Consider the following 21,014-nt stretch of genomic DNA (forward strand, 5'->3'; position numbering starts at 1 on the left):
GAATATTAAAAATTCACTGCAAATAATCCTCAAGTAATTAAAAGTTGTTTCAATTGCAGTTTAAAAGCTGATTAAATGCATTTTTCAACAGCTTATAAAGAATGACACAGTCTCCTGATCTATCCACCTCACTTGTAGACTTTGGTAAGTACAGGATATCTTCTAAAGTAAAATTATTTTACCTTTTCAAGAGTTGACATATAACCAGTCTCTCCTTCTTCACCCTCCTACAGGATATCTTCTGAAGTAAAATTATTTTACCTTTTCAAGAGCTGACATATAACCAGTCTCCCTTTCTTCACCCTCCACTTGCTAATCAAACTATCTATTCTTCTCCCCTCTTTACTCCAACAAAAACAGTAAAATGCTTCCTGAGCTCATCCCTATTACCCTTAAGTCATTAAGTCAATGGACTTTTTTAGAGGCCTTTGGCCTCTCAGTAGAATTTTACCTCTCTGATAATCTCCCCTTGGGTTGCCTTTTGTTCCCCCTTCCCTTGGCTTTAATAATAAAACAAATTCCTGATTTCTTCTCCTACTGCTCTGGCTAGTCCCTCACAATCCCTTGTGCACACACCCTCAGATTGCTAGGCAGGTTCCTATGTAGTCTTTCTTTTCTTCCTACCCTTACTCCTCACGTGGCATGTTCCCTAGGGAGTCTCGAAGTGTGTAAGCTGAACTCAGGCTCCTCCTCACAAGCCCAGCCATCTTCTAGCATTCCCTATTTCAATGAATGGAATCACCATCCAACCAGGTGCAAGAGCCAGAGGTTCTGTAGTCATTCTTGCCATTTCCCTCTGCTTCACCTTCTATATCCAATATATCACCCAGAGGTGCCAGTGTTCCCTCCTCAAGACAATAGAAGAAACAAATGGATCCACTTCTCTCTACTCCCCCACCATCATCCTAGCCCTCATTACTGGTATTTCTCATGCGAACACTGTAATAGCCTAACTACCCTGCCTGAATTTACTCTGCTCTCTACTAACCCTTCTTCCATACTCAGCCAATGTAATAGTCTCCCAAGGAAAATCTAGCCATGCCACTTCCGTACCTGAAGCTCTTCAATGGTTTCCCATTGTTTTGAGGATAAATGTGAAACCTCTTATCAAAGGTTATATATAGGATCTGTATGGTTCTGGTCACTCCAATCTCATCTCAAACCAGCCTCTTTCAATCTAGCTGCTCCATCACAGCTTAGTTGTCTTCCTAAGGCACTCTGTACTCACCATGCTCCCTGTCAGAGCATGCACTGCTCCTGAGTCCTCTGCTCCAGTGTCCTCAGTTTACTATCCTGCCGACTATGCCACTGTCAGAGCACTCTTTTTTAAAAAAATATATTTTATTGATCTCAGGGAGGAAGGAGGGGGAGAGAGAGAGACAGAGAGAGAGGGAGAGAGAATAACACTAATGATGGGAGAGAACCATTGATAGACTGTCTCCTGCACACCCACTACTGGGGACCGGGCCCACAACCCGGGCATGTGCCCTTGACTGGAATCAAATCCGGGACCCTTCAGTCTGCAGGCAGATGCTCTATCTATGAGCCAAACCCTGCATGCTGGTACAAGTGTGAGAGTACAGGTTCTGATCCTGTCCAACTATGTTAATTGTAGAGTCTGAGCCCCTCTGCTAGGGGCTGAACCTTCTTGGAAGCTGGGTGGTAGATAGAGAAGCCATGAGAAGTTGTGGGTGTGTAAGAGTCTTTATTACAGGCCAAGTAGCCATTGCTAACAAGGAGAATCAGACAAAAAGGTTCTTCACAACAGTCCCATACAGGCAGCCGCACACTGGCTGGTTAACAAATACATCTTTCCCACAAAGCAGCAGCAGCCTCTGTACCTATAGCTATTATCTGAGTAGCTGTGTTGCCTCTAGACCAAGCATGTCAAACTCGCAGCAAATAAATGAGGCAAATCCCCAATCTTGAAATTGCACAGTTAGTTAGTGGAAGTCAGGGTTAAAGGATAAAACTAATTTATACACAAGGTATTACTCACATGCAGTATTTTGGACATAGCAAGGGCTGAAGGAATATCTGCTGAATACATGAACTTGTATGTATATGATACACAACTCAAAATAAAATTTTGATGATTATAGACAGATTCAGCTTGGCTTCTATTGTCTCAAAAAAATTTATGGCCAAAACTTCAAAGTTATAGGGAACTGGACTTTCAATATTTTAAGAGAACAAGCTACCCAAAAACGGAATGACAAAGGCTGCCTTAGGAGGTAATGAGTCTCCATCACTAAAGATTTTCAAGAAAAGTCTATATACCATTTGCCAAAGATATTACAAAGGAATGTGTAAGATATTTCTGTAATGTAACTATTGTTCAGAATAATTGCTTCTGAAAGAACCATGCCTAAAATACCTTGTCTCCCACAATGCATAATATAGTACCTTACAGAGGGCAGAAGTTCAGTAGATATCTGCTGATTAAAGCAGTTTATTCCTTTCAGAGCCTACAGCAGTTCTTTTTAATATATTTTATGGTAGCTGATATCTACCCTTGAAGGGTGAATTTAATTTTTGGAAATAGGAAAAAGACATTAGAAGTCAAGTTTGATGAATAAGGCAGATAAACTAGGCCATACATTTTAGCGTGTAAAGGACTTAAAATGGTAGTGAGATAATAATGTCTGTAATAATTTAGCACGGTGTCTGGCACACTCAGTTTTGGGCATTGTCATTATTATAAACTGAATCTGAGGGCTAATTCTCAAAAAGGACTTAAGTAAAGGTAACATTGTAAGAATGAAAGTACAGCGATTCTTTTAAAAGAAAGAAACTCTCACTGGCTGGTGTGACTCAGTGGTTGAGCATCATCCCATGCACCGAGAGGCTGCTGGTTCGATTCCTGGGTTGTGGCCTTGATCCCTAGTAGGGGGCGCCAGCAGGGGGCGCCTGCAGGAGGCAGCAGATCGATGTTTCTCTCTCATTGATGTTTCTCTTTCCCTCTCCCTTCCTCTCTCTCTAAAATAAATAAAAACATATTTAAATAACTTTTAAAAAGAAAAGAAACTAATTTGGATACACAGACATTCTCAGGTAGAACATTTATTGAAATCAGTCTCAACACTTATTTGTACTATTGAAACTATATCCCATTTTCCCGGAACCATGACTACAGGGGTAACTAACTATTATAGAATTTGGCTAAGCATTTTTGCTGTAAAGCATTGGATTCAAAATCCTCAAGTCTACAGGCTTATCCTATATGAGCATCCTATATGAATATGTCTCTTAAATACAGGCATATTCTTTGGGGGCCTTTCAGTTGGTTGAGCTCTCCATACATTTTGCTGATGTGCTGATATTAGCAATCTGACCTTTCCTCCAAAAGAGAGAACACAGAAGAAAAAATAGAAATTGGGACCTTGTCCAGGAAACTGAGATTACAATGTGTATGCTTTAATTAGAGTGCTTTAAAAATGTGAAAATGAAGCAAAACCTTTACCAACTGCTATTTCCAGAGAAGAAGAATACTACACATTTGGTGACTAAGAAGAGAAAAAACACACCTGGGATCTCTCAGTGAGCCTGACCTTTTCTGGGAGGGCTGCTGGATGTCTCTGCTGTGGCTCTTCCTTCTTCCTTGTAGATTTCATCACTTTAGTCTCTGAAACGAACTCCACATCAGAGTCCGTCCCTTCCGTGTTGCTCTTCCAGCTTCTTTGGGCGGCCGAGAGCTCAAAGGATGCAAAAGACTCATGCTTCAAGTCATAACCCGAAGGCCTGATTTTCCGAGGTTTTGTATTTTCCTTAAACAACAAAGGATATGTTTTTATTTTTTAGTAGTCAGCTTATTTATCATTAAGCACCATTTTTCTAAAAACCTTACAACAGTAGGTGATATTTATTACTAATAAAAACCTTAAAAAGCAGAAGCTTAGAAACAGACTTTAGCAAATGTACACCACTATAATGGCTTATTCAGAATCAATAGAGCTGGGCTGAGTCAACAAATCTAATTTTGAGGATTCAGAAGACCCCAAATTGAGAACAGTGTGCTTCTTGATTCCTTCCAACAGAGATTTACTTGCCTTTGGCTCCCTGGTGCATATATATATCAATAATCTGCTTATCTAAACATTGGCTGGGGTTTATCAATCCTATAACCTGCCTGTTAACAAATGTGAACTAAAATTATAATTTTCCATGTTTTCTGTGTGATGGTATAACTGAAAGCTTTATGTAAAGATCTATAAATTTTCCCTCTACATTTTAAATTTTAGATAATAGATATTTGAGAAATATAATGCAACTAGAGGCCCGGTGCATGACATTTATGCACTGGGGGGGGGGGGGTCCCTCAGCCCAGCCTGCGCCCTCTCACAGTCTGGGACCCCTTGGGGGATGTCTGCCTGCGGACAACCCCCAAGGGGTCCTTAGTGTTGCCACAGAGGCCGGAGAGGCTCCCGCCACTGCTTCTGTGCTCACCAGCTGTGAGCCTGGCTTCTGGCTAAGTGACACTTCTCCTGTGGGAGTGCACTGACAACCAGGGGGCTCCTGCATTAAGCGTCTGCCCCTTGGTGGTCAGTGTGCGACATAGGGCTGGTCGTTCCGTTGTTTGGTCAATTTGCATATTAGGGTTTTATTATATAGGATATGACATTTAGCAAGCATAAGAAACAATGTAAAAATTACACATATAACATATTTCTAGGCAAATATATCCAGATAGTCTCTCTCTTTATATTAAATATATAAATATATGTATCACATATATCCATTGAAAATATTGGAAAGAAATACATTAAAATATATTAAATGGTCATCAGCTCTAGGAAGTAAGACAACACATGATTTAAATTTTCTTATTTATATTTTATTTTCTGTGTTTTCCTAATAAACATTTTTTTCTTATTAATATCACTCTAATAAGAAAAATGGTGACAGTTTTAAAAGAATTCATTAGTGCTTCACTTTTTTAATATATCTTTTGTTATTGACAATATTACAGATAATCTCCCATTTACCGCCCCCCTCCCTTTATTTCCCTCCTCCTAGAGTGCTTCACTTTTTGAAGCTCATAAACCATGATGACATTTGGCCCTTGATAAGTCTTATCCTTTATATGAAAAACATCACACAAATGGCTCAATCCTACTTTAATCACTCACCTTAGATGCTGAAATACGGCAGATGGTAGTGGACTCAGCAATCCTGCTTTTTGGTATAAACTGAAGCTATTATGGAAAAAGTCATTAGACAAATGTGAGTAACAAATAACTTGCAATTGGCACATTACAATAATTCAATATTCTTCATTTCTTCGAAGTTTCAAGATTGCATATCCTCACCGATAACTGATCATTACTTAAGGGTTCCCTTCCAGTTTAGATGTTCTGATTAGTGGGAACTGGATGGTACAAGAGAACCTGATGGTTGAAACATTATAGATCAAATGTCTCATGAGCAAGGTCAGGGTGCCCCTGCATCAAACACCATCTTCCCAGGCCTCTCTCCCCTTTCAGAGACCCTTGGTTCCCTATTCTGAGGTCCCAGCATCTGGAATGCATTCTGACCTTCAGCAATAGCTTTGTCTAGGTCAGAGCTCCAGGCCTGAGCTTCAAGGGACTTTTGAGGGTAGAGTGGCTTTAATGGTGTCCCTCCTCGCTGGATGCTGCCTTATCCCCCTCATCCAGCTGCTGCCTTGTAAGCAGAGGCAGGGCTAGAGAGAGAGGAAGCATTTGCTCTCCCTGAAAAAGAATCACCTTTTAAGCTAAATTGGCTGTGATAACCGTTACCCTAAAATGATGAGACACTAATGAAATTCACAGAGAGAACATAAAGAACAACGCAGGCTCTGCACCCCAGGCCCAGCTTCACTCCCCTTGGGTTGGAACCCTGAGTAGGGGACCACTTGCACCTCCTTTCAGTGCGCCCATCATCTCTTACTGTTCCATTGCAGTATCAGCTCGGTCCAGATTCTCTAAGACAGGATATTTACCTTGCTCTTATATGTACCTATCCCCCAAATTGGTCCTGACTCTGATTAAGGGTGAGATCTGTTCTCTGTGGAAAATTTTTTAGATGTGGATGGAATGCAGAGATTTTTAAATAGTGCCTTTTCCTCTTTGCTCAGATCCAAATGCCCCTTGGTGCATCTTATAAATTCCAGGTATCTTCAAGGCAACCCTTCCAAAACTGAATCCACTATTTTGCCTCTACCTGCACTCACCCCCAACCAGTACTTCCTAGAGCATTCCCCTTTCTTTTTTTAAAATGTATTTTTATTGATTTCAGAAAAGAAGAGAGAGGGAAAGGGAGAGAGAGAAACATCAATGATAGAGAATCATTGATCGGCTGCCTCCTGCACACTCCACATTGGGGATCGAGCCTGCAACCCAGGCATATACCCTGATCAGGAATCAAACTGTGACCTTCTGGTTCTTAGGTCAACGCTCAACCACTGAGCCAAACCAGCCCGGCAGTGGATTCCTCTTTCGACTAATGACATCACCATACACCCGGCCATCCAAGCTAGGTTATCTTTGGCTGATCATCACTCTCAATCCCTTCCACCTAATCAGTGATCAAGCCTTGTGGATTTCTCCACTTAAATATATTTTAAATTCAAAACTTTACACTGGCCTCAAATAACCATACTTTTTGTTGATGTTGTTGTTAATCCTCACCCAAAAATATTTTTCCATTGATTTTTAGAAAGAGTAGAAGGGAGTGGTAGAGACAGAGAAAGAAAAACATCCATGTGAGAGACACATCAAATCTGGCCTCCTCCTGGTATGTGCCCTGACCAGAATCTAACTGCTCTAACCACTTAGCAACTGGCTAGGGTAAATAACCATACTTTTTAAAGGCTTTTATCATCTCTGATTGAACTATTTTCTATAATCTCCCATTTTCTTGCTTCTAGTTCTGAGACTTTGTAGACCTAGGTCACAACCACTTTCTATACAATATTATTCTCTTTATTAAAATATGGAAGAGGAGGAGGAAGGGTGGGGGTAGATGGCATTCTCAAAATTAAATGCATGTGATTAGAATCACCTGGTAAGTGTTTAGAGAAAACTACTGATTCCATGTCCTTAAGCCCTAAAATTCTCAATGAATTGTGTGGAGTGGGGGGCCTAGTGTCAGCATTTTATGGAACGCTTCACGTGACTCTATATGCAGTCAGGATTGAGAAGCACCAGCCTAGCAGACAGAGTCTCATTTCTGCAGCACTGAGCATATGGAATGGCCCATACAGTTCAAGTCCCTTAAATGGAACCAAACAGCACCTACCATAACTTACAATCAGCTTTCCAATGGATGTTGCTTAAACTTTTAAATTCCTCTTCTGAGCCATTTTCCACCCCTCTGATGCCCCCTGTTGCCCTCACAGACTCAGTTCCCAATCCCTATTTCCCAGGTTCACTTTTATGTTCTCAGGCCTTTGTATAACCCAGTGATGGCGAACCTTTTGAGCTCGGCGTGTCAGCATTTTGAAAAACCCTAACTTCACTCTGGTGCCGTGTCACATACAGAAATTTTTTGATATTTGCAACCATACTAAAACAAAGATTTATATTTTGATATTTATTGTATATATTTAAATGCCATTTAACAAAGAAAAATCAGCCAAAAAAATGAGTTCGCGTGTCACCTCTGACACGCGTGTCATAGGTTTGCCATCACTGGTATAACCTATTTCCTTTGCCTGTAATAACTCCCAATCTTCTCCATTTTTTAGAGAGTTCACTCATTCTTCAAGTCTCAGTTCAAATTTTATACATTCTAAATACATCTCCCAATTCCCCAAGGGAAAATTGCTTTATCTTCTATGCCCCAGTAGTATAATTTCTTTTTAGATGTTTATATAGATAATATATTCACATGGAACAACATACATTTTTAAGTCTATTTTTTTAAGTTTCCTTACTACTCCATTCTCCATCTGTCCAGTTCACATTCCTCTAACAAATAACCACTATTGCTCCTTTTTTTTATATTTCCAGAGATTTGTTTGCACATTGTATACAAGCATATATAAATAAATTGTCCCCACTTTTTTGAGGTAGGGAAAAATGGTAGCATTTATATACATAGTCTGTATCTTGCTTTACTTAAGGATATATGTATCTCCTCGAGATCTTTCTCTGTTAGTACTTTAAAAGTTTCTTCATCCCCTTTTTCAGCTGCACTGTATTCTAATGTATTGCTGTACAACATTTTATTTAACCAGACCTGTTGATAGACATTTAGGTCTTCTCAATATCTTACTACACAAAGTATTTTTCAATGACTTGTAAAACAGGTAATTTTATAAATAGGTAATTTCATATTTATTTGAGTACATCTGTACAATCTAAAAGAAAAATGTCTGGGTCAAATGGTATATGCACTTGTAATTTTGATAGACATTGCTGAATTGTCGCCAGCAGGCTTTTGGTTGGTCTAGCATACAGTCATTCTTGTGAATATTCCAAGAGCACATAATAAAAAGTTCACTCTCTATTTTGAGAGTACAATGACACACACACACACACACACACACACACACACACACTAGGGGCCCGGTGCACGAAGATTCGTGCATGGGAGGTGGGTCCCTCAGCCCGACCTGCACCCTCTCCAATCTGGGAGCCCTCAGGGGAGCCCTCTCCAATTTGGGAGTTTCTGTCTGTCTTTGCAATCATATGAGCGAATTGTCTGAGACCCCAACCCAGTTTGGTTTGTTGCTCACAGAATGATAGAGGCATTTTTTTTTCCTTTGCTTCATTGGTGGAGATTTCCTGGAAGTTTTAGGATATCTTCCCTTTAATTTTTCCTAGACACTCTGATATTACTTATGTCTCTCACCTTTGCTTTCCCTCCATCCCCCACTGCAACAGTAACTTGCTCCAGGCTCACTTTGCTCTAGTGTCTAGGACAGGGGTGGGCAAACTTTTTGACTCGAGGGCCACAATGGGTTCTTAAACTGGACCGGAGGGCCGGAACAAAAGCATGGATGGAGTGTTTGTGTGAACTAATATAAATTCAAAGTAAACATCATTACATAAAAGGGTACGGTCTTTTTTTTTTTTTTTAGTTTTATTCATTTCAAACGGGCCGGACGTAGTTTGCTCACGGCGGGTCTAGGAGATCCGTCAGCCACCAGAATTACAATTCCCAGCATCCCTGGTGCTCCCCACATTCTGGGCTTCTGCTTCAGGTCCTGGGGCTGCCACCAGAACTACTATTCCCAGAATTCCTGGTGATCCCCGCACTCTTGGTTTTCCCTTCCTGTTTTGTCTCCATCCAATGGCCTCCCACTCTGCCAAGTCCTCCAAGCTGCCAGCTCTTCCGCTCCACTCTCCGCCAGCTCTCCCACTCTGCTCTCTGCCCAGTGCCTGCGTATGCAAATTAACCCATCTTTGTCGTGTTAATTTGAATACTCACTCCTGATTGGCTGGTGAGTGTAGCAGAGGGACGGTCAATTTACATGTTTCTCTTTTATTATATAGGACACACACACACACACACACACACACACACATATATATATTTAAAGCTTAATATGCAAATCGACAGAATGGTCGAAAAGTGCAATGACCATCCTGATGACCTTCCAGATGACCTTCCGGACGAAGCTGGGGCTGCAAAGGCCTACTCTTGCATGAATTTCATGCATCAGGCCTCTAGGATGTCTATATAATTATTATTAATTGTTAGGCATTCCTAAGCTGAGAGCAAACTAAAGTTTCTTAATACTAGTATTATTGTCTCTTTTTCCATGTATTGTTTGTAGGTTTTGCTTCATGGAACTCAACACTACACTAACTGGAGTGAGAGATTTGTAATTGATACATCTTCACTGTGAACTACTGACTTTTGCCTAATTAAGTGCCCTTCCCTGCACTGTTTAAAGTTTTCCCCTTGAATTTCAACTTGTCTGATTTTAGGCTGGACCCCTAATTTATTTTCATATATTTATTTGAATTCAACCCTTCTGAATTACCATTTTAGATGTATGTCTTGCATACAGTGCAGGCTTGATCTTTGCTATGTGATACAACCTGAAGTTCTTTATCCTTTATTAAGGTAAGCTTAGGCCATTTATATGTATTGATTTATGTGTTTGGTATTAGTTGTCATATAATTTTATTTTGTTTTTTTTATAATTTCTCTTAAGTTTTTAATGATATAATCCATTTTGTGTGTGTGTGTGTGTAGGTACTTCTGATATGTAGGTTTTTTTCTTTGTGTGCCGTTATAATGACAACTTTATATAATACCCTTATTGTTAGTTCTATTTTAGATAGTGTCTATAAGTTTCCTATTCTGAATAGTAACAAAATTTATTTTCTCTTCCCTCTTTTTTCACATTTTCTGATATTTATTGATATTATCTTTGTTAGTGTTTATACTAGTACCAAAAAGTATGTTTAAATTGCTTAAATGATAGATCTTATTCCCCTAGTATAGGTCATACAACTTACCTTTCACCTTTCATTCTTGACTCCTATTTTTGTTAGCTGGATCATTACTACATTTCCAGGATATTTACACTCGGTTTGATATCTAATGTTACATGAGTTTTTGTCTTATTTTTAGAATTAAATGCAGTCAATGCTTATTTCCAGTTCTTTGCTGTAGAATTTTATGATTTCTTGACTGGTTCAAATTTAACCTCTAGTTGTTTCCTCAAAAGGAATCATGAGAACAAAATTGCTTGAAGTGTATTTTTTTTTATTATCAAAATTCATTTGTAGATTTTTTATTTGAGAATGGTATGGTGAATATAAAATTCTTGGTTTACAACTTCTTTCCTTAAGGATCTTATAGTTTACTTCACTACCACCTGGAGCTGAGACTTTTGTAGAGAATTTGAAGCCAATCTATTTTTTTCTCTCTGTAAGTGATTTGGTCTTTATGTCTATTCACCAAAGGATTATTTTTCTTTACAGTTGAGTAACTATACTAGAATATGTTTTGTTGTTGATTATTCTGAAACAGTTTTCCCTACCATGTTTCAAATACATAGCTTGAAGTTCTATTTTTTTCTTGAAAACTTTTTCTGACATACCTTTAAAAATGTGTTCTGCCCTCACTTTTTCTTTGGGCACTCCAATTATGCAAATAGTGACTCTTCTTTTATTAGGTGTATGTGAACACCTTTAACTTCTCTCCCACAATCTTGGAGGGAAAAAATGTCTATCCTCTTACCCTAAATTAAACTCTCTACCTGAGTTCTAGTAATCCTTCTTTCCTGTTTTTGCTGGAATTTTTCTACATCAATCAGGCCTCATCTCTGCTGTGAACTTTCTCCAATTGCACTGGTTCCTTTCTCTTAGTCCAGAAACATTGCCATATCTCTCCCAACTACAAATTTCTCCCAACCTTAACTGCTCTCTTACCTTCACCCCTATCTTCTCTGATCCTTCAGTAAAAGTTTTCTAAAGTAGCTTATTACTTGTCACTCCCATTTCTTTACTTTTCATTGACTCCTCAACCAACCTGGCTTATTCTCTGAAACTTATCTTGCTTATCTGAAAAACAACTTTAAGTTATAAAAACCAATGGATCAAGATAATGAGAAGACAAACCACAAACAGGAAGAAAATGTTTGCAAAAGAAACATCTGGTAAAACATCAAAGTGTTATTCAAAATGTACAAAGAACTCTTTAAACTCAACAAAAACAACAACAACAAGCTACTGATTAAAAATGGGCCAAAATATATATGTAACCTTACCTTCACTGCAGCATTATTTACAACTAGAGGCCCGGTGCACAGGATTCATGCACTGGTGGGGGGAGTGGCCTGTGGGGATCGACCACTGTGGGAGCACCACTCATCCTGGTTAGCTGAGCGGCACTCCCACTGTGGGGGCGCACTGACCACCAGGGGGCAGCTCCTGCGTTGAGCGTCTGCCCAGTGGTGGTCAGTGCGCATCATAGCGACTGTTTGACTGGTCATTCTGGTCGTTCTGCCATTCAGTCGCTGGGCTTTTATTATATACAATAGCCAAGACATGGAAACAACCCATCTGTCCTTCAGTGGATAATTGGATAACAAAGATGTGGTACATATATATAATAGAATACTATTTAGCCATAAGAAAAGATGAAATACTGCCATTTGCTACAACATGGATGGATCTTGAGAGTATTATACTAAGTGAAATAAGTCAGACAAAAAGGACAAGAACTATATGATTTCACTCATATGTGGCATCAAACAAATAAACAGAAAGAACCAAACTTATAAATACAGACAATAGAATGATGGTGACCGGAAGGGAAGGGGGATGGACCAAAAGGGTAAAAGGGGTCAAATAGGTGACGAAAAGAAACTAGGCTTCTGAAGGTGAGCACATAATTGAGAATTCTCTGACCAGGGGAAGGATGGTTCTAGACCACTGTGAAGCAAAGGTCATAGACAGACATCAGTCAGTTCTCTGGGACTGATTTAGAACCTCCAGATGTGTCAAGAAACCCTTCTCCCCGCCTCCCCTTGTTCAAAATCAGAACAATCATGAAGTACAGTCCTTAAACTGAATTCAAAATGTAAACCTGGGTCCTGAGTAAGGAGATTAGGTCAAGTGAGTAGCCTGCCTTGGAAGGAAGTTAAACACCTGTAACACCTGTACCCTGTTCTGAGCAGACTTAGGACCTGAAGTGCACCCAGGATACCAGGCAGCCTCTGGCTGTCCCCGATTAGCATGCACGCTAATTGAGAAATGGATGAGCATACAGTTCAGGTGCTTAAGGAATTTTTGTAGGGCAGAGATAAAATAGGCATATTGGTAGTGAAACCCAAATTAGTATTCCCTCCACTAAAAATCATTTTAGGCAACACACCTGAACCTCTACTTGAATCTCTGTGGATGGAATAAAAATGGCTGACTGACATGTGGCAAGACTGCCTGTCACTGTCAAAGCCACTCCTGTCCCTCTTGGAGTAAGGATGAGCTTTCTCTGGACTCACACTGCTATGTGCCTCTGTGGCAACATTTGGTCCCTTCTGTGAAACCCAGGTGCAAACAGCAATGGATGGTATTCCTTGGTCCCAATCTCCAGGGCAGAATAGGCAGACTTATGAATCCAGGAGCAGGGACTATCCTGGTCTCATCACAGAACACTGCTCTCAAGCCAGATTGTACTGATGACCCTCTGACTGCTGGTGCTGTCCTGTTTGTTTTGTAAACTAAGAATGTTGTTCTGTCTGGTAGTGTGACATCAATTCCTCAAGAAGGGATAAAAGAATAATCTGCACAAGCAATTCAAGTTAAGAAGTTGTTTCTAACAGTGAGCCAGGGGTGATGGTGGGAGGTACACAAGATGTTTGCCTTCAAGAAACTTCTCAACTAGTTCATCATGGGCAATTCGTTTAATGTCTCATTTTCTATGCTGTGAACACAGGGCCCACAAGTGTGAATATGTTATGCATCATCCCTTTTGGAAAAGCAATGCATCACCATAGAGAAATGAGATCTTTGTAGGGAGAGTAATAAAGTAAAATATTTCAGCTACAGTGTGTATAATAGCCTCTTGTTAGACAAAGGACTTTAGGTGTCATAAATTTTAGATTATGGCAGTTTCTGTAAGGAAGCTGAAAAGTACTCTTGATGAATAAATATGTTTCCTAAGACATCTGTCTGCATAATTATACAGATTTGAAATCTCAGCATCCTACACAATAATGACACATTAAACAGATGAAATTGTAAATGGGAAAAAGTGTTCACATTCTTCATTACAGAGTTATACTTAGATATGCCATTTCAACTGGAAAACATAGCTAAATGTTAAGCATGTCTTCTCTCTCCACATTTAGTGCTAAAACAACCAATGTGGGACTTGTCAGCTTAAACTACATATTGCGTTGTTTGTGTCCACGTGAGCACTACAAAAGTAAAGGATGCTATTGCTGGAGTTCTTTTTCAATAGACGTGGAGTTTTACAAAGGCTACTCATTGATGCAAAGACTGTGAACACAACAAATAAAATCCAAATACAGTCTCCCCACTCCCACCCAGATACAACACTTCATTTTGAGCAAGTGTAAGGACATTTTGGTTTACAATAACATATGCAAAAGGTTTAAGTGCAACCTATGTAGAGTCAACCAATCCACTCAAATGAGAAATATTTCTTTTTGTACTTATTTGTAAAGAATTCTGCATAAATCAAATTCCTTTGGCAAACACCTGTTATGTAAAAGATCCAGGCCTAAGTGTTGTTGGGAATGCAAAGATAAATAAAAATGGTCCCACCTTTCAAAAAGCTTACAGTCTAATATAGGAGACATTATATACACAAGTAACTATAATACCGGGGATAAAGCAAAATTTGCTTGAAAAAAGACACCCATCAAGGACAAACGGAAATGAGAGAAGACTTCATACAGGAATGACATTAGTTTCAGATCCTGAAGGATGAGGGAGAGGAAGATGACAAAATGACAAAACAGCAGGAAGAAGAGCACTCGGAGCAGCATGGAAGTGGAGAACATGCTAAGGAGCACGGAGCAGCTCAGGAGGAGACCCTATAGGAGGGAAGAAACTAATTCAAGAAAAGTAACTGGTCTCAAATAAGAAAGCCTGGACTCACTGTAGGATAAGAAATAAATATTGATTAGAAAATTTAACCCAGAAAGACCTAGAGGGCACATAAGCAATACAGCCCATTTGCACAAACATATGATTATATAAACGCTAGTGCCCCAGGGCACAGATTCGTGCACAATGAAAGGAAATTAATTAGAAGGTGGCCGGCAGGGCTGAACTGGGCGAGATGGGCCGGACACGCCCTGGAGCCAACCTTCCTTGGTCCCTCCCTGCCCAGCCGCACCTGGGCCGGGCACCGAAGTTCAAAGGTTGTCTGTGGAGTGAGTGGGGTCCCTCTGGTAGGTGAGGTCCCTTGGCCTGGCCTGCGGGGATCCAGCTAAAACTGGCTCTCCGACATCCCCCAAGGGGTCCCAGATTGCGAGAGGGTGGTTCTCGGGTGACGCACCCTAGAATCAGGCTCCTTTCTCTCTGGTTCCGGGTGCGTCATCTGAGAACCACAGCTGCCAAGTCACCACAGCTTGGCAGCTCCTGTGCTGAGTGTCTGCCTCCTGGTGGTCAGTGCACATCAAGCTACCAGTTGGACGGTCAGATGGTCGCTTAGCCTTTTACAGATACTACCCATTGCTTATGTATAAATGGGTAAATATGAGTAGGCTTCATTCAGGGAATTAAGTTATCATCTTTCTTCTAAAGGACTGAGAGCATCAAGTGGATTTAAAGTGATGCCAAAAAACCCTGAATGAAATGTATCCCAAACTATATTTCTTGGGCACAATCAAGACACATTCATCCTTGTCATACAACTGAAGGTAGATGAGAATCTAAATTGTAAGTTAAAACAAAGAAATGGAGAAGTGTAGCTCTACTTTATGGTTTTAAATTGTCATCTGGGTTTAATGAAAAAAAGAATAAAAATTATGCAGATAATAGGCCAACTAGTAGAATGGAAATGCTTCACAGTTTGGCCATCAGGTGGCACTAGTCACTCATTATAGAAAACAGCAGGTACGGGGTGAGCTAGAGAAGCAGTTAGGAACAGATTACTCCTTCATTTACTCAGAAAGGAGAAAGTGGAGTGGACTGTTTCAGAAGCACAAGGAATAAAGAGGGTCTTGGCTTGCTGACACAGCCTATTAATTATATCTTGAATTTGAGCTCACCTATTAGATTTATTAGAGAAAACGCACACATTTCCCTAACAAATATGATCTGTTTGTTGCCTTTGTAAATGTTCTCGGGTCCTTTTTGTCTGTATTTATCCTGTGAGAGCATGAGATCAGTGCTAGAATGAAGCAAAAAGGAAACAATCCCAACTTCACTATTTAAAGATGTGTGACTTGATTCAAGTTATTTAACTTCTTTGAACGGTACTTCCCTCTGTTGTTATAATTGATGAAATTAGCTGGAATGTGGTGAGGATTTTATAAGAAACCATCCGTTGAAATGACAGCTCTGGACCTAGCTACTTCATTTTCTCCCAGAGGAATGGGTCCAATCATTGGAATACCTCTCTTATCGGAATAGTGTTCTAACTCATTGTGACTCTTCTCTAACTAGGGCGTCCTGTGGGTGGTGCTCTTAGAAGTTAGAATGAGCTACTCTGCACACCAGTGGAGGATATGAGGGGTGGAGAAGAAGCTGTAGCTGATTTCTCATACTAGTACCATAATGCTACCTTGCCATTATTCGATCCCTCCTGGTTGTCAGTGACAAAAGCCCAGAACCACAGAATCTGAGATCCAGAACGGTATTTGATTTATATAGTCAACTGTCCAATTTTTAGATCAGGATACCTTCTGCCATGAAAGTTGAAGCACAAGAGATTAAGAAGTGGGGTATGCAAATTTAGGTCATTTCTATACTTGCTTCACAGGTCTGGTCAATGGATAAGTAGGCATTTGTATCGGAAGCAGGATGAGAGAGCAGGAGGTGGGCAAACAATAATTATCTGGCATGCCTCTAATTATTTCCTGATATTGAGATGCTAGGCTTATTTTCACAAAATGGGGCAAAGAGAATGGCGAGCAATCTATATCCTTTGAACTGGTGGAAGTAGTTTTCTACTTGAGTACTGCTAAATATCTTTGCTTATATTTGAAACAGACTGAATCGGCAAACCTGGCTCAACTTTTTATGAAAAAGTCAACTACCAAGAAAGAAAGAATAAACAGAATGGATGGCCCAAATCTGTTATTCCACCAGCGGCCATCAATCAAAACCTCTACCTCACTAATGAATAAAACATCCAATCCTAACAAACAGAAAGGTAGTTAAGACTTCATGATGGGCACTGGTACTTGCAAGGGCCAAGTCTGGCCTTTACCTTATAGGGAAAAAACAACAACAACAAAGATCAAATCAATTCAGGTTGTGCTGAATGCCTCCACAGAGCTACCAGGAGTGGTAAACAAAATAAGAAACGGAACAAATTAAGACATTCCACAGTGGAAAGATATGACTCCACCTAATTATTTAGGAAAATAAGCACAGACTGTGATACCCTCCTTTACTTCTGACCTGTTATAAAACCCAGGACCAGAGGCTCTAAATTTGTAGAAATTTGAGCTGCTTTTAGGGTGATAGGGAATGCATAGGAGAATGTATTCCCAAAGTGACTATCAGTATTTTTCCCCAAAGAAATCCTGAGACTCCAGGCTATAAAGGAGGGTCAGATTTCTTTGGCTGTGATATGCAAATCCGGTTTCAGATGGCAGCTGATTTGCATGGCAGATCCCTAGCAAGGGGGGAGCCCAGGAAAGAAAACAGAAACCGGGGTAAAAATGAAGGCTTATCTTCTAAGAGCGCAGGAATACACATAATAATAAGGCATTAAGTCTAGGGGGTCTTACCTCCCTCTCTGCAAAAGACTTTTCTATTTGAATGAGCAGTTTATGTCCTGACATGTAGAGAGAGGGGTCACACATTTGGACATAGGCGGCTGACCTTCTCAAGTGCTATTTGAAGAAGTTGACATGCTATACTATTAAAAATTATTGAATTTGGGTGCCAAATCCATAAAGGAAACAGAGATCTAATGACTTTATTAGAGCAGAGATTAAAACAATATTTCTGCAAATTTTCCTTCACTTGAAATTGTCATGGTTACCTACATTTACTGATAGTAATGTTTTATTCATTGAATTTTCTTAACAATTAAATATGATTCTGAGTTTCTGTATTAACAGGCTAATATTTTTTTAAAAGAACAACTCTTTACCTAAAAATTCTGCCCTTAAGGAAGAAGCTTAATAAATTTAAAAGGGCCTAACCTTTGGAGTCACACAGACTGGTGTCCCAGTCTCGACCACTTGACCTTTGACGTTCGGGGTGACCTCTATGAGGCTCTGCGTGCATTCCTAGAATGGAAATAAGCTCCCCGCTCCTCACACCACTGCTGTGCAGTTGGACTCAGATAACACATTCCAGTATTTTTTAAGAACTCTCCTCCCTGTCTGGCCCCCGGGAGCCATTGTGGCTCACCTCTAGAACAATCCTTAGGTCCAAAATTGGGAGGAGGCGACAAAAGAGGATGGAAAAAAGAGGGTGAATGTTTAACCTGGGTAAACCATTAGTCATTTGCACACATGAAACCAACAGCTCAAGCGTCAGGGTGGATTTTGAAAAGAATTAACTGCTTACCTCCAGCTGCTGTTCTGCCAGTTGATCCTGATACCTTCGGACTGATTCCTGAAGTCGCTTCTCTTTCTCATTTTTTGATAGTGATACTGTGCTCATGGTGCCCAGGGGGATGGGAGGTAAGCGTTCCGCCTGATGACAACTTCACAATCAACAAGTACAAGAGATATATAATAACATCAGGAGGGAACATAAAACTATTTACTGTCTGTAAAGGATTATTTACTTCTACAAGCATAATAAGTCTTTATGTCTTATTTCCAAAATTTGAATATAAGGGAAGAGCATTGTATTGATGACTTTAGGAAATACAAGACCTTAAATCATGAAAAAGAGCTTAATGGGGGGGGGGGGGGAGCAGCTCAATGGAAAAAAGTGAAAGGTAGTATATATTTACCAGAATGAGAAAGCTCTTCATTACTAGTATTTACTAATGCTTCGTTTATCTCCCATTATCAGGAAATGAGGCCTTTTGCAAAAATGTTTTTAGATAATTAAATCTTATCTTATTATTATTATTAAACATTCCGCTCCCCTCAAAAAAAACATATTAGGGATAGAAATCCATCTGTCTGTCTACCATACACCAAACAGTTCTGCTTCTGAAACACACGGACCCTCTGCATGCTGGTCCGGGATCACTGTGAAGGGCCTTGATGTGACGCACTCACTGACAGCCCGGGGGGAGTGGCAGAGTCCTCCACCAAATAACCCCCCAATAACACCCCCTGCTGCAGCGTCCTCTCTCCGCTGCTGTCTGTGTATCTGCTTCTGGTGATCACTCTGCTTCCCAACCTCTAACCATCAGTGTGTCAGCATGTATATCATCACGTAGAATTGTGTCTAAATGACAATAAACAGGCTGTGAATGAGGGTTTCCCCTGCTATGGCTACAAAAAGTGCTAATGACTTTTGGGACATAGGATTTGAAAGGTTTGAGGCCTTTTCCCCTACTTTTGGTTTTGTGGCTCTGTGCTGGGAGCTGAGTTAGCCAAACTGTTGAAAAACTGAGAGATTATATTGTTCACCCTGGAATAGAGGCTTGGCAAGGATGAGAGGTTCCACTCCCCCTGGGCATGGCTTTGTTCATGGCTGGGGATGTGCGGTTAAGGTCAAAATGTTAAGGTCAATTCTTAAAGCCTGCTTTACACAGGGGTTTTCTATGACATAGGTAATAGGAAAAGGAGAGGGAAGGGACAAAATACATGTGTGTTAGGCTAGGAGAGGGAGGAGGAGGAGGTTGGGAATAGAGAGACGTTCTCTCATCTGAAACAGTGCATAAGCACTTTTGATCTGAAGCAGATCAAACCCACAATTTCTTTGCTTTGTGGAGCTGCAGCTTATATATATCTTATACCTACCAACAGAGAACTACAAGCAAATCCAAGTACTACTATGAAAGAACTTCACACACTTAATTCCACCCACATGTGGTATTTGTTGTTATTGAAATCAGGGGACACCTACTATATATGTGGTGTTGAGATGAAGACACCTGTGAGGCGATACCTATAAGGTTCCTATTTCGTGGGAGAAAAGAACCTTGTGGCAGCATTAAGTTTTTATTCAAAAAAGAGAAACCCCAAGTATTTTATGAAGGTGCCATCCATTCAAATGTCTTCAAAGATTTTTTGGGGGGGGGTGAGTTAAATTTTAATATATAATTCCATATATTTAGCGAAGCAAGGACTTAAAAAGAAATTATAAGTATAAAAGAACTTTCTGCATTTTAGGCTTGGTCCATCAGTTTTCTGTCAACATGGCTAAATTTATCTCGCCTGTTGTCACAAGTGGCACTGTTTTGATGTGCAAAAGAGACAGAATTAGTACAGCTTTGAAACAGTGCTCTCTGATGGCATCACCACTTTTCAAGGAGAAAAGGGTAAGAGTATAAGTAATGATAATTTGGCAATAAAGAAACGACTAAGACTAATCTATGAAATCAAAGGTACTTGGTTAGTTCTGTGGAGAGGGGCAAAAATTCTCCAGGGACATGGCAGATTGACTTTACAAGGGGTTCAGCTAGACCCAGAAAAGATGCAAAAGATACTATTGTTACACCCACTCTAGGTGATGGGAAGCTGAGTGTAAAAGGGATTGGGCCCCAGCTGGTATAGCTCAGCGGACTGAGCTTGGTCCCATGCAACAAGAGGTCACCAGTTCAATTCTTGGTCAGGGTACATGCCCGGGTTACAGACTTGATCCCCAGAAGAGGGTGTGTAGGAAGCAGTTGATCCATGTTTCCATCTCTCTCTCCCTCTCCCTTCCTCTCTTTCTAAAATCAATTAAAACGTATTAAAAAATAAAAGAGAGAGATTGGACACTTGTCCAAGGTTTTTCACAGCTAGTAGAGCTAGGAGTCAAACCCAGGCAGTCTGGCTCCAGGGTCTGAACTCTAAAACACTAACCTATGCTGTATGAAAAGTTCTTAGGTCACAATAAGTGATCAATGTTATTAACTATTCTTTTGTGGGTTTTTTTGAGGGTTGGGGGCTTAGGTCAGTTTTATTTACATTTTCAAGCACAGGTCTTTCCACACAGAAATTTAAAAACAACAGCAGCAACAAACTTTTGGTAACACTTTGATAAAAATAATGATACTGGCTATGAAAACACTACATATCAGGCTATTAATACTGAAACTAAGCCAACACTTTATTCCTATTTGGGAGATGTGTAAGTTCCAAATTAGGGCTGAAATCAGGTGAGGAATCAAAAGACCTTGGCCAATGGCTTCATGAACAGGTTTCTGAGGCCCCATTTGGGCTTCACTTGTCACGTCTCTACAATGAAGACGCGAGACTAGATCAGTGTTTTGTAAGCGCACTCCCTGGAGCTCTAGGCTCTTTGCAGACAGTAGGGAACAGAAGT

The 21,014-nt window shown here is 40.2% G+C and overlaps 1 protein-coding gene across 1 annotated transcript in view; it reads right to left on the reverse strand.

The window, feature by feature from the left end:
- The window catches only part of MORC1 (MORC family CW-type zinc finger 1), a 138,697-nt gene that overhangs the window by 39,755 nt on the left and 77,928 nt on the right, over positions 1-21,014 (reverse strand). The window contains exons 17-19 of the mRNA XM_014457002.2: positions 18,147-18,285; positions 5,130-5,195; positions 3,528-3,767 (exon numbers count right to left, since the gene is read on the reverse strand). Of these exons, the coding sequence (XP_014312488.1) occupies positions 3,528-3,767; positions 5,130-5,195; positions 18,147-18,285 (445 nt within the window). The remainder of the gene's footprint in view (positions 1-3,527; positions 3,768-5,129; positions 5,196-18,146; positions 18,286-21,014) is intronic.

Source organism: Myotis lucifugus, unplaced genomic scaffold (assembly GCF_000147115.1).
Source record: "Myotis lucifugus unplaced genomic scaffold, Myoluc2.0 scaffold_67, whole genome shotgun sequence".
NCBI classification, from domain to species: domain Eukaryota; kingdom Metazoa; phylum Chordata; class Mammalia; order Chiroptera; family Vespertilionidae; genus Myotis; species Myotis lucifugus.